A 13,775-nucleotide genomic window follows, 5' to 3' on the forward strand; every position below is an offset into this window, starting at 1 on the left:
CTGGGATTTGAACTCAGGACCATCGGAAAAGCAGTCAATGCTCTTAACGGCTGAGCCATCTCACCGGCCCATAAAAGCACATCTTATTGAGTCCATTTAATGTTGTCTATATGTATGTGTTCAAGGCTGACAATATGGGATCAGAAAACCTATCAAGGGGTTGTCCCCAGAGAATCCTGGTTCTCACTCATTTCCCAGCCATTAGTTGCCTGTAGCTTTTGATCCCAGCTCTTGGGAGGCAGAGGCAGGTGGATTTCTGAGTTGGAGGCCAGCCTGGTCTACATAGTGAGTTCCAGGACAGCCAGGGCTACACAGAGAAACACTGTATCGAAAAACGAAAAGAAAAAGAAAAAAAGAATCAACCAAACCAGGAGCTGTTTTTTTTGTTGTTGTTGTTGTTGTTGTTGTTGTTGTTTGTTTTGAGAAAATCAATAAGATAGATAAACCCTTAGCCAGACTAACTAGAGGGCACAGGAACAGTATCCCAATTAACAAAATCAGAAATGAAAAGGGAGACATAACAACAGAACCTGAGGAAATCCAAAGCGTCATCAGATCCTACTACAAAAGGCTATACTCAACAAAACTGGAAAACCTGGATGAAATGGACAACTTCCTAGACAGATACCAGGTACCAAAGTTAAATCAGGATCAGATTAATGATCTAAAAAGCCCCCTAAAGAAATAGAAGCAGTCATTAAGAGTCTCCCAACCAAAAATAGCCCAGGACCAGATGGGTTTAGTGCAGAGTTCTATCAGACCTTCAAAGAAGACCTAATTCCAACTCTCCTCAAACTATTCCACAAAATAGAAAGAGAAGGTACTCTACCCAATTCATTCTATGATGCCACAATTACTCTGATACCTAAACCACACAAAGATCCAACAAAGAAAGAGAACTTCAGGTAGATTTCCCTTATGAATATTGATGCAAAAATACTCAATAAAATTCTTGCAAACGGAATACAAGAACACATCAAAACAATCATCCATCCTGACCAAGTAGGTTTCATTCCAGGGATTCAAGGATGGTTCAATATACTGAAATCCATCAAAGTAATCCACTATAAAAACAAACTCAAAGACAAAAACCACATAATCATCTCATTAGATGCTGAGAAAGCATTCGACAAAGTCCAACACCCATTCATGATAAAAGTCTTGGAAAGATCAGGAATTTAAGGCTCATACCTAAACATAACAAAAGCAAAATACAGCAAACCAGTAGTCAACATCAAACTAAATGGAAAGAAACTTGAAGCAATCCCACTAAAATCGGGGACTAGACAAGGCTGCCCACTCTCTCCCTACCTATTCAATATAGTACTTGAAGTCCAAGCCAGAGCAATTAGACAACAAAAGGAGATCAAAGGAATACAAATTGGAAAGGAAGAAGTCAAAATATCACTATTTGCAGATGATAGTATATATTAGTGACCCCAAAAATTTCACCAGAGAACTCCTAAACCTGATAAACAGCTTCGGTGAAGTAGCTGGATATAAAATTAACTCAAACAAGTCAGTGGCCTTTCTCTACACAAAGAATAAACAGGCTGAGAAAGAAATTAGAAAAATAACACCATTCAAAATAGTCACAAATAATATAAAATACCTTGGTGTGACTCTAAGGAAGTGAAAGATCTGTATGATAAGAACGTCAAGTGTCTGAAGAAAGAAATCAAAGAAGATCTCAGAAGATGGAAAGATCTCCCATGCTCATAGATTGGCAGGATTAATATAGTCAAAATGGCTATCTTGCCGAAAGCAATCTACAGATTCAATGAAATCTCCATCAAAATTCCAACTCAATTCTTCACCAAGTTAGAAAGGGCAATTTGCAAATGCATCTGAAGTAACAAAAATCCTAGGATAGCAAAAACTCTTCTCAACAATAAAAGAACCTCTGGTAGAATCACAATCCCTGAACTCAAGCTGTACTACAGAGCAATTGTGATAAAAACTGCATGGTACTGGTACAGTGACAGACAGGCAGATCAGTGGAACAGAAGTGAAGAGCCAGAAATGAACCCACACACCTATGGTCACTTGATCTTTGACAAGGGAGCTAAAACCATCCATTGGAAAAAAGACAGCATCTTCAACAAATGGTGCTGGCTAAACTGGCGGTTATCATGTAGAAGAATAAGAATTGATCCATTCTTATCTCCTTGTACAAAGCTCAAGTCTAACTGGATCAAAGAACTCCACATAAAACCAGAGACAGTGAAACTTATAGAGGAGAAAGTGGGGAAAAGCCTTGAAGATATGGGCACAGGGGAAAAATTCCTGAACAGAACAGCAATGGCTTGTGCTGTAAGATTGAGAATCAACAAATGGGACCTCATAAAATTGCAAAGCTTCTGTAAGGCAAAGGACACTGTCAATAAGACCAAAAGACAACCAACAGATTGGGAAAAGATCTTTACCAATCCTAAATCCAATAAGGGGTTAATATCCAATATATATATAAAGAACTCAAGGAGTTGGACTCTAGATAACTAAACAACCCTATTAAAAATGGGGTACAGAGCTAAACAAAGAATCCTCAACTGAGGAATATTGAATGGCTGAGAAGCACCTAAAAATGTTCAATATCCTTAATCATCAGGGAAATGCAAATCAAAACAACCCTGAGATTCCACCTCACACCAGTCAGAATGGCTAAGATCAAAAACTCAGGTGACAGCAGATGCTGGCAAGGATGTGGAGAAAGCGGAGCACTCCTCCATTGCTGGTGGGACTGCAAGGTGGTACAATCACTCTGGAAATCAGTTTGGTAGTTTCTCAGAAAACTGGACATAGTACTACCAGAAGATCCAGCAATACCACTCCTGGGCATATACCCAGCAGATGCTCCAACATGTAATAAGGCCACATGCTCCACTATGTTCATAGCAGCCTTATTTATAATAGTCAGAAGCTAGAAAGAACCCAGATGTCCCTATACAGAGGAATGGATACAGAAAATGTGGTACATTTATACAATGGAGTACTACTTAGCTATTAAAAACAATGAATTCATGAAATTCATGATATTTTGGAGGATATCATCTTGAGTGAGGTAACTCAACCACAAAAGAACTCACAAAACATGCACTCACTGATAGCCCAGAAGCTCAGAATCCTTCTTAGAAGGGGGAACAAAACACCCATGGAAGGAGTTACAGAGATAAAGTTTGGAGCAGAGCCTGAATGAACGACCATCCAGAGACTGCCCCACTTGGGGATCCATCTCATAAACAACCACCAAACCCAGACACTAAGCAGATGCCAACAAGAGCCTGCTGACAGGAGCCTGATATAGCTGTCTCCTCTGAGGCTCTGCCAGTGCCTGGCAAATACAGAAGTGGATGCTCACAGCCATCCATTAGATGAAGCAAAAGATCCCCAATGAAGGAGCTATAGAAATACCCAGGGAGCTGAAGGGGTCTGAAGCCCCATAGGAGGAACATCAATATGAACTAACCAGTACCCCCAGAAGTCCTTGGAACTATACCACCTATCAAAGAAAACACATGATGGAACTTGTAGCTCTAGCTGTATATGTAGCAGAGGATGGTCTAGTCAGTCATCAATGGGAGGAGAGGCCCTTGGTCCTGTGAAGGTTCTATGCCCCAGTCTAGGGGAATGCCAAGACCAGGAATGGGAGTGAGTGGGTTGGGAAGCAAGGGGAGGGGATAGGGGATTTTCAGAGAGTAAACTAGGAAAGGGATAACATTTGAAATGTAAATAAAGAAAATATCTAATAAAAATTTTGAAAAAGGAAGAAAGGTGGAATAGTCTTTTGAACACAAAGTTACATGCCAATGAAGTGGCAGCAGCCTCAAGGGCTGGGACAGGATTCTCCAAAAGGTGGTATATGCTTTGAATTAGCATCTAGTATATGGTACAACCATAGCAAGGATCCATGGGTCCAGGAATCAAGGGATAGAAAAGGGATTAGTTCCACTTACTTTAACCCCCTAGTGACCCAGTAGGAAAATTTTTGCTTCCTGTTCCTGTGACCTCTAATTCTTCTGGCCTAGAAGTTTTGGTTCCAGCCTGAGGGAGCATTCCTGCCAGGAACCATAACAAATATTCAACTGAACTGTAAACTTAGACCCTGTACTGGCAACTTTGGGTTTTTGGTGACCTTAAGCCAACAGGCCAAGAAAGTAATGCCAGTCTTAGGATGGGTGATTGATCCAGATTACCAGGGGGAAATTGGATCGCTTCTCCAAAATAGAGCTAAGAAAGATTATGTCTGGAATGTAGGAGATCCTTCAGGGTGTCTCTAGGTCCTACCATCTTCTATGTTGCCAATGGGAAACTATAAGCACGTAATTCTGGCAAGATGACAAAGAACACAGACCCTTCAAGAATGAGGGAATTGGTCACTCGTCCAGAAAAAGAGTCAAGACCTCAGGGACTTGCTGAGAGTGGAGGATATACAGAATGCATAGTAGAAGATAATTTAAATACCAGCTAAGGCCATGTGACCAGTTGCAAAAATGAGGATTATAATTGACATGAGTATTTCTGTCATATTTTGTTAAGAATGCATTTGTGTTTTCTTTCTTCAATTTCTTCTTTATTTTGTGTTTTTGGTTGTTTGTTTTTGACAGTATTTCTCTGTGTAGCACTGGCTATCCTGGAACTCACTCTGTAGTCCAGGCTGCCTTTGCCTTCCAAGTGCTGGGATTAAAGGCATGGACCATCACCACCCAGGTCTTTCCTCAATTTATCAGGCCATGTAACATCAATTAAGAGAATATCAATTGTTAGCATACTTACGTTTGAGATACTAAGAGGACGGCCCTCAAGTGACGTTGCCACTTATTCTAAATTTATGATGTGTTTGCAGTTGTACAATGGATAGATATCCACATGGAAGAAGGAAACTTGCTCTCTTTGCCTGCTTTCTCTTTTTTCACTGTCATTAGAGCCTACTTTTTTTGGGATTTCAGTGTACACTGAAGACCAGCTGAGACATCCAGCCTTGTGAACTAAAACACTACCTGGATGCATGGACCTTACTTTTATAGGTAGTCATTGTTGGAGTCACTGGACCACAATCTGTAAGTCATTCTAATAAACCCCAAATATATCACAGCTGCTTCTGTAGCCTGTCCTGTCCCTATGATTGTATTTGAGGTCCACCTCAATCGTTCTTATCTCAAGTTCCTTAATTTAACCACATTTGCAAAGTTATTTCTGCCATATAATGTAATGTTCATAGGTACTAAAGATCAGAACCCGGATATTTTGAGGGAAGGATGGTTATTCAGTCTCTTGCAAAGGTAGTTCACATCTCGTTAGATGCAGAAAAAGCATTTGACAAGATCCAACACCCATTCATGATAAAAGTTCTGGAAAGATCAGGAATTCAAGGCCCATACCTAAACATGATAAAAGCAATCTACAGCAAACCAGTAGCCAACATCAAAGTAAATGGAGAGAAGCTGGAAGCAATCCCACTAAAATCAGGGACTAGACAAGGCTGCCCACTTTCTCCCTACCTTTTCAACATAGTACTTGAAGTATTAGCCAGAGCAATTCGACAACAAAAGGAGATCAAGGGGATACAAATTGGAAAAGAGGAAGTCAAAATATCACTTTTTGCAGATGATATGATCGTATATATAAGTGACCCCAAAAATTCCACCAGAGAACTCCTAAACCTGATAAACAGCTTCGGTGAAGTAGCTGGATATAAAATTAACTCAAACAAGTCAATGGCCTTTCTCTACACAAAGAATAAACAGGCTGAGAAAGAAATTAGGGAAACAACACCCTTCTCAATAGTCACAAATAATATAAAATATCTCGGCGTGACTCTAACTAAGGAAGTGAAAGATCTGTATGATAAGAACTTCAAATCTCTGAAGAAAGAAATTAAAGAAGATCTCAGAAGATGGAAAGATCTCCCATGCTCATGGATTGGCAGGATCAACATTGTAAAAATGGCTATCTTGCCAAAAGCAATCTACAGATTCAATGCAATCCCCATCAAAATTCCAACTCAATTCTTCAACGAATTAGAAGGAGCAATTTGCAAATTCATCTGGAATAACAAAAAACCTAGGATAGCAAAAACTCTTCTCAAGGATAAAAGAACCTCTGGTGGAATCACCATGCCTGACCTAAAGCTTTACTACAGAGCAATTGTGATAAAAACTGCATGGTACTGGTATAGAGACAGACAAGTAGACCAATGGAATAGAATTGAAGACCCAGAAATGAACCCACACACCTATGGTCACTTGATCTTCGACAAGGGAGCTAAAACCATCCAGTGGAAGAAAGACAGCATTTTCAACAATTGGTGCTGGCACAACTGGTTGTTATCATGTAGAAGAATGCGAATCGATCCATACTTATCTCCTTGTACTAAGGTCAAATCTAAGTGGATCAAGGAACTTCACTTAAAACCAGAGACACTGAAACTTATAGAGGAGAAAGTGGGGAAAAGCCTTGAAGATATGGGCACAGGGGAAAAATTCCTGAACAGAACAGCAATGGCTTGTGCTGTAAGATCGAGAATTGACAAATGGGACCTAATGAAACTCCAAAGTTTCTGCAAGGCAAAAGACACTGTCAATAAGACAAAAAGACCACCAACAGATTGGGAAAGTATCTTTACCTATCCTAAATCAGATAGGGGACTAATATCCAACATATATAAAGAACTCAAGAAGGTGGACTTCAGAAAATCAAATAACCCCATTAAAAAATGGGGCTCAGAACTGAACAAAGAATTCTCACCTGAGGAATACCGAATGGCAGAGAAGCACCTGAAAAAATGTTCAACATCCTTAATCATCAGGGAAATGCAAATCAAAACAACCCTGAGATTCCACCTCACCCCAGTCAGAATGTCTAAGATCAAAAATTCAGGTGACAGCAGATGCTGGCGTGGATGTGGAGAAAGAAGAACACTCCTCCATTGTTGGTGGGATTGCAGGCTTGTACAACCACTCTGGAAATCAGTCTGGCGGTTCCTCAGAAAATTGGACATAGTACTACCGGAGGATCCAGCAATACCTCTCCTGGGCATATATCCAGAAGATGCCCCAACTGGTAAGAAGGACACATGCTCCACTATGTTCATAGCAGCCTTATTTATAATAGCCAGAAGCTGGAAAGAACCCAGATGCCCCTCAACAGGGGAACGGATACAGAAAATGTGGTACATCTACACAATGGAGTACTACTCAGCTATTAAAAAGAATGAATTTATGAAATTCCTAGCCAAATGGATGGACCTGGAGGGCATCATCCTGAGTGAGGTAACACATTCACAAAGGAACTCAAACAATATGTACTCACTGATAAGTGGATATTAGCCCAAAACCTAGGATACCCAAGATATAAGATACAATTTCCTAAACACATGAAACTCAAGAAAAATGAAGACTGAAGTGTGGACACTATGCCCCTCCTTAGAAGTGGGAACAAAACACCCTTGGAAGGAGTTACAGAGACAAAGTTTGGAGCTGAGATGAAAGGATGGACCATGTAGAGACTGCCATATCCAGGGATCCACCCCATAATCAGCATCCAAACGCTGACACCATTGTATACACTAGCAAGATTTTGCTGAAAGGACCCAGATGTAGCTGTCTCTTGTGAGACTATGCCGGGGCCTAGCAAACACAGAAGTGGATGCTCACAGTCAGCTAATGGATGGATCACAGGGCTCCCAATGGAGGAGCTAGAGAAAGTAGCCAAGGAGCTAAAGGGATCTGCAACCCTATAGGTGGAACAACATTATGAACTAACCAGTACCCCAGAGCTCTTGACTCTAGCTGCATATGTATCAAAAGATGGCCGAGTCGGCCATCACTGGAAAGAGAGGCCCATTGGACACGCAAACTTTATATGCCCCAGTACAGGGGAACGCCAGGGCCAAAAAGGGGGAGTGGGTGGGTAGGGGAGTGGGGGTGGGTGGGTATGGCGGACTTTTGGTATAGCATTGGAAATGTAAATGAGCTAAATACCTAATAAAAAATTAAAAAAAAAAAAAGAAAAAAAAAGGTAGTTCAGAAATTTGCATATCCCTTTATTTTTTGGTAATAAGGTTGGAACTCAGGGTCAGTATACACAGTATATACAAGGGGTCTGTCACTGAGCTACAGACTACCAGCACCCATATTTTTTTGTTAGTTAACAGTGCAGTAATTTGTTTAATATAAAATTCCATCATTAAATTTAATAAAAAGAATAAATATAACTATTTAGAAAAGGGTATTAATTTTTTAATAATTAGTTCATTACACAACAAAGCATAAAATAAGTTCCTTGATTACTACTCTATATAAAATTAGCATGTATTCATAACAGAAATATAGTTTCCGAGAAAGTGGAAAACATGCTAGTTGACTATACATTTAGAAGAAGGATATAATATTGTCTGGAATCAAACTTGTCCTGCATACCAAAGTATGTATAAAACACACCTAAATGGGGGCTGGTGAGATGGCTCAGTGGGTAAGAGCACCCGACTGCTCTTCCGAAGGTCCAGAGTTCAAATCCCAGCAACCACATGGTGGCTCACAACCATCCGTAACAAGATCTAACTCCCTCTTCTGGTGTATCTGAAGACAGCTACAGTGTACTTACATATAATAATAAATAAATCTAAAAAAAACACACACCTAAAATTATTAAGCCTGCTCATAAAACATTAGTTCAGAAACTTGGATTCCAATGTAATAAAGCATTACAAGCTAAAGAAGTGGGAGTCAGGATGGGGAATGGAAAGCAATCAGCCAGCATCACATAACACTAGTCAATCTCCTTACCTAGACTAGAATAAATATGGCTGAGAATACGAGCTGGCTGTACTCTTATGGGGTACACTTCAGCAATGGTCTCCACATCAATTCCTTTGTCCTTCAAAATGGCCTTGATTTCTTCTGTTTCAGCCAGAATGGAGACTATAGGAAAGAAAGAAGATGAGGTCAACAGAAGATTTTTAGTTCAATAGAAACTTTAAAAATATCTTTTAGATTTATTTATTTGATGTGTATGAGTGTTTTGATCACAAGCATGTCTATGGACCACATAAACGTCTGGTGCCCATGGAGGTCTGAAGAGTGCATCAGATCCCCTAAAATTGGATTTATATACAGTTATAAGCCACCATGTGGGTTCTGAGAAGTGAACCTGAGTCTTCTGCAAGAACAAGTGCTCTTAATTGCTGAGCCATCTCTCCAGACCCCTAGAAATATTTTAAAGTGCATAATTTCTTTGGAGAGGGAAAGAGGAAAGTATTATTGAGGAATTCTAATGAATCAGGGATTATTCTAGATTTTAAAAATTACATAACTAGGAAGGAAAAAACATGATTAGAATATGAGACTGAGCTTTTTGGTTAGGTATCTATATGTGCCTACTGGATGGCTCTTTGGGTATTTATCAGATTCCATGTTGAAATGGGAAATTTTAATCATGAGTCTTTTTCTGATAGTGCTGGTGAAAGCTGACTGTCCAGGCTCTTCAATATACGTACACTTAATGTCAGTGCTAGGAGTATGAGGGTAGTATAGAACATCTGAAACACCAGAGTTGTCCTATAGCTAGACAATGGAAGAAGGAGAGTAAACTGAGGAGGAAGGTCTGAGTCAGCTGTATACAGGCCTGACAGTTGTGGGTTTGCAGGGATGGTGGTTAAGGTACTAGAGATATAGAGATGAATAAAGTAGTTTCTCCTGTAAGAATCTCTTAGTGTTATGGTAGAGGGGCATATGAATTCAATAGAAAATGACCTCCTAGGTAAATGGAGATATGTATAGAATATCATGAGACCACATAGAAGTGGCATTTACCTAGTCTGGAGTTAGGAAGGTTGGCTTCAAGAAAGGTAGACTTGGGGGCAGAAGAGATGGCTCAGTAGTTAAGAGCACTGGCTGCTTTTCTAGAGGACCCAGATTCAGTTACCAATATCTTTCTGTACATATGGCTTATAACTCCATCTATAACTCCATTTCCAGGGGATCCAATGCCATTTGAGGGCACCAGAAACACATGTTGGTGCTCAGATGTATATTCAAATAAAACAACTATATTATTAAATTTTAAAAAATCAAGTAAAATAAAGTAGCCTGAAAGAGCTGGTAGCTAACTGCACTTGAAATCATGAGTAAATTGGAAAGGTGAATGGAGTGCTGGAGAGACAACTCACTATCAGTTAAGAGGAGCTTCTCATCCAGAGGACCCAGGTTCAGTTTCCAGTACCTACATGGTGGCTCACAAAATTCTTTAAATCCAGTTCCAGAGGAAATGTGGTAGTTGAAATATGCTTGGCCCAGAGAGTATTAAGAGGTGTGGCCTTGTTGGAAGAAGTGTGTCATTGTGTGGGTGGGCTTCGAGACACTCCTCCTAGCTGCCTGGAAGCTAGTCTTCTCCTGTCTATCTTTCGATGAAGATATAGAACTCTCAGCTCCATCAGTCCCACGTCTGCCTGGGCACTGCCATGCTCCCACTTTGATGATAATGGACTGAACCTCTGAATCTGTTAGTCAGCCCCAGTTAAATGTTGTTGTTTATGAGTTGCCTTGGTCATAATGTAAACCGTAATGAAGAGAGGATCCAATGCCTTCTTCTGGCCTCCATAGGCACCAGACACTCACTTGCCACACAAAGACACATGCAAGCAAAATGCTGATATGCTTTTTTTTTTTTACTTTTTTTTTCCATTTTTATTAGGTATTTACCTCATTTACATTTCCAATGCTATACCAAAAGTCCCCCATACCCACCCACCCCCACTCCCCTACCCACCCACTCCCCCTTTTTGGCCCTGGCGTTCCCCTGTACTGGGGCATATAAAGTTTGCGTGTCCAATGGGCCTTACTGATATGCTTTTTTAAAAAAATTAAATCACAAGAGGATAGTTATTCTAGTCTAAAGGTTGGGGAGGCAGCAGCAAACTATATAAGCTTCAATGTTATGGCATGATTTTACTAAGCAGTAAAATAAATGAAAGTGAAAAGGTAGACAGGGTTATTAGCTCATCATGGAAGGATAGGTGTTACTTTAAGGTTTTGTATATTATTGTTGGGCATTGTTTCCCAAGCTGCATTCTATAAAACTTAAGGGTTCTACAGGGAGCAATAAGTTGGTTACAGGAGTAAAATGGACTAAAGGAGAATCAAGGTAAACAGCCCTTTGAGTTTCCGGGAGTACATTCAACCCAAGCAACTAAATTTTTGTTTATATTTATAAAATACTGAGAGTTTGATGTCAGATGCAAGGGGTACATAATGGACAAAATGAGTCCTGATGGAGGGCAGAAAGAAGTTAATCTGATAGAGGTGATGGTAAGAGTAAAAGAGAATCTGTTTCAGATAAGAGACACAGCATGAACAAAGTTACAAAGTTGGCTTTCACTGCTTTGCTTCCTGTTGTGCTGGGGAATGGAGCCAGGCCTTCACAAACAGCCAGTCACTTGTACCACTAAGCTACACCCTCAGCCTGTAAACCAAGTTCTTTGTAGTAGGAATAATGACTGTGAAGGAGCAGTAAAGAGAAATAGAGTAAACTACAAAGAGTCTTTGTAAGCCATGTCAAAAGAACTGAAATAGGAAGTTCCTGCAGAGGAATAATATACCCATGTTGCATCTTAAAAAGAGTACACTCAAGTTAATAATTAAAGAATGAATGGACGTTTCTTTGTGTAGGCAACAGTGATTTTTAAAAAACAAAATAAGAAACTCCCTGACTGTATTGGGCCTAGACTGGAGACAGAAATATCAGTTCAAAAGGAAAGCAGTGAAGTAAGGGGGGGTGTGCGTGTTGATAGCTTACATTACAATCACGCTACTGACACTGTCAAAACAGGATGGATTTTAGAGTGACTTGGGAAGTAAAGGAGCCAGAACTTGTTATATAAACACAGGAAATCAGAGAGGAATAAATAGGAATTGAAAGGTGTTCTTTGGGTGTTCATTTCCCTGTGCTGGGAGTATTTAATGATACAGACACAGAAGGGATAGCAGGATTAGCTGGTATATTAGGAGGATCCAGCTGATCTGTTTTAGTTGAGTCTACAGTGCATAGACACATTCAAGTCAGAAGTCATTAGAAACAGATGAGATGGGAAGAGAATATAAAGTCAAGAAAAGAGGATGTGGAATATCACTTTGAGAAAACTCAGGAATAGATTGATAAGGATAAGCCTGGGACAAGGGGGAAGTTCTTGTATCATGTCTTATTTTTTTCTATGGCAGAGAACATGGGGTCATCATGTGGGGGTGAGGGAAAAGAGAAAGGGTTTGAAATGAGATTCGGGAACGTGACCCATTATTCAGAACAAGACAAATGATAGGCTATGGACAGAACTCTCAGGAATACCAACAGCTCAAGGGAAATAAAAGAGAAAGCCAAGAATAAGGTAGAAAAGTACTTCAAATAGATTGAAGAAGATCTACAAATACATATATCATCATGAACATTGTAGAAATTAAGTTTCTAGAAAGATATATGACAAGTTGATCTAAAAAATCTGCTAATATACTGATTATAAAATATCTAAGACTGACAATGCCAAGGCCTCTGAAAACTAAGCAAGAGTATTTGAGTATTAAACCACACTATAACGAACTGGAGAATTAATGGATTATAAAGAGGCAGAAACATGAATGTGAAAACAAGCCACCTCTGAAATCCAGATGGAGATTAATATAACAATAGATAAAGAAACTGAAATGGGGAAATCTGAATATTTCAAAACAGATTATTTGTAAAGAAGATTATAGGATCAAGTACCAATAGGGGAATTCGTCTTGAATAGGAGAAAGAAAAGGAAGCAAGTATGTATGGGTAAGATTATTGGGGTGGGAGAGTTGGTAAACTAAAAGACATCAGAATATGAAAATGATCTGGCATGAAATAGCAGTCTGAATAATAGGCTGAAAACAAAGGGCATAGCTGAAAAATATGAAAATGCTGTCTAATAATAAGAACAAAATCTACTGGGAAGCTGAGTTGGAGACTATGGACACCCACTGCCACCACTCTGCTTCTCATGTATTTTTCCCCATCATGCTTTTTAGTAGGTTTAGGATCAGAAAGTGGAGCCTATACAATTAAGCTTGAACTATAATAGTTCTGGTAGATAGAGAAACAATATGATGCAATGGTGAATGGGATATTCAGATGATCAAACATGAGGTAGAAAAGAATAGACTAGGAGGAATCAGAAACAAATAGGAAGGAGGGAAAAGCCATGATCCATTGTTAGCAGAACACAAGAATGACACACCTATAAGGTCCAAAAGTTTGACCCATGGTTTGTGTGGAGTTTTGAATGACAAGGGCCCCTATAGCCTTTATTTAAGTGCTTAGTCCTCAGCTGGAGGGAAGGATTAAGAGATGTGGCCTCCTCAGAGGAAGCGTGTCAGTGGAGGTAGCAAAAGTCCACATTGTTCCCAGTTAGTTCATATTCTCTCTCTCCTCTCCCCCTCTCTGTCTCTGTCTCTCTCTCTCCCCTCTCTCTGTCTCTCTGTCTGTCTCCTAACTGCAGATAAGGATGTAAGCCCTCAGCTACTGCTTCAGCATCATGCTTGCCTGTTGCCATGCTCCCTGTCATCTTGGCCATGGTCTCTAACCTCTGGAACTGCAAGCCCCAAATTATCATGGTGTTTTGTCACAGCAATAGAAAAGTAACCAAGACATGGTATGTAACCTAGAGATACAGAAAAAGGGTACTAGTGTCATGAATATTTAAAAATATTAAGGGTAAAAATAGTAGCTATCACCTACACCAATGCTGAAATCTAGTTTTATGACAG

At 39.8% G+C, this 13,775-nt stretch overlaps 1 protein-coding gene across 5 annotated transcripts in view; it reads right to left on the minus strand.

The window, feature by feature from the left end:
- Phka1 (phosphorylase kinase alpha 1) overlaps positions 1-13,775 on the minus strand; it is a 130,327-nt gene that overhangs the window by 63,319 nt on the left and 53,233 nt on the right. For all 5 annotated transcript variants that reach the window (NM_173021.3, NM_008832.2, XM_006527894.4 and 2 more), the window contains exon 14: positions 8,784-8,918. In NM_173021.3, the coding sequence (NP_766609.2) occupies positions 8,784-8,918 (135 nt within the window). The remainder of the gene's footprint in view (positions 1-8,783; positions 8,919-13,775) is intronic.

This window comes from Mus musculus, chromosome X, assembly GCF_000001635.26.
Source record: "Mus musculus strain C57BL/6J chromosome X, GRCm38.p6 C57BL/6J".
In the NCBI taxonomy this organism is placed as follows: domain Eukaryota; kingdom Metazoa; phylum Chordata; class Mammalia; order Rodentia; family Muridae; genus Mus; species Mus musculus.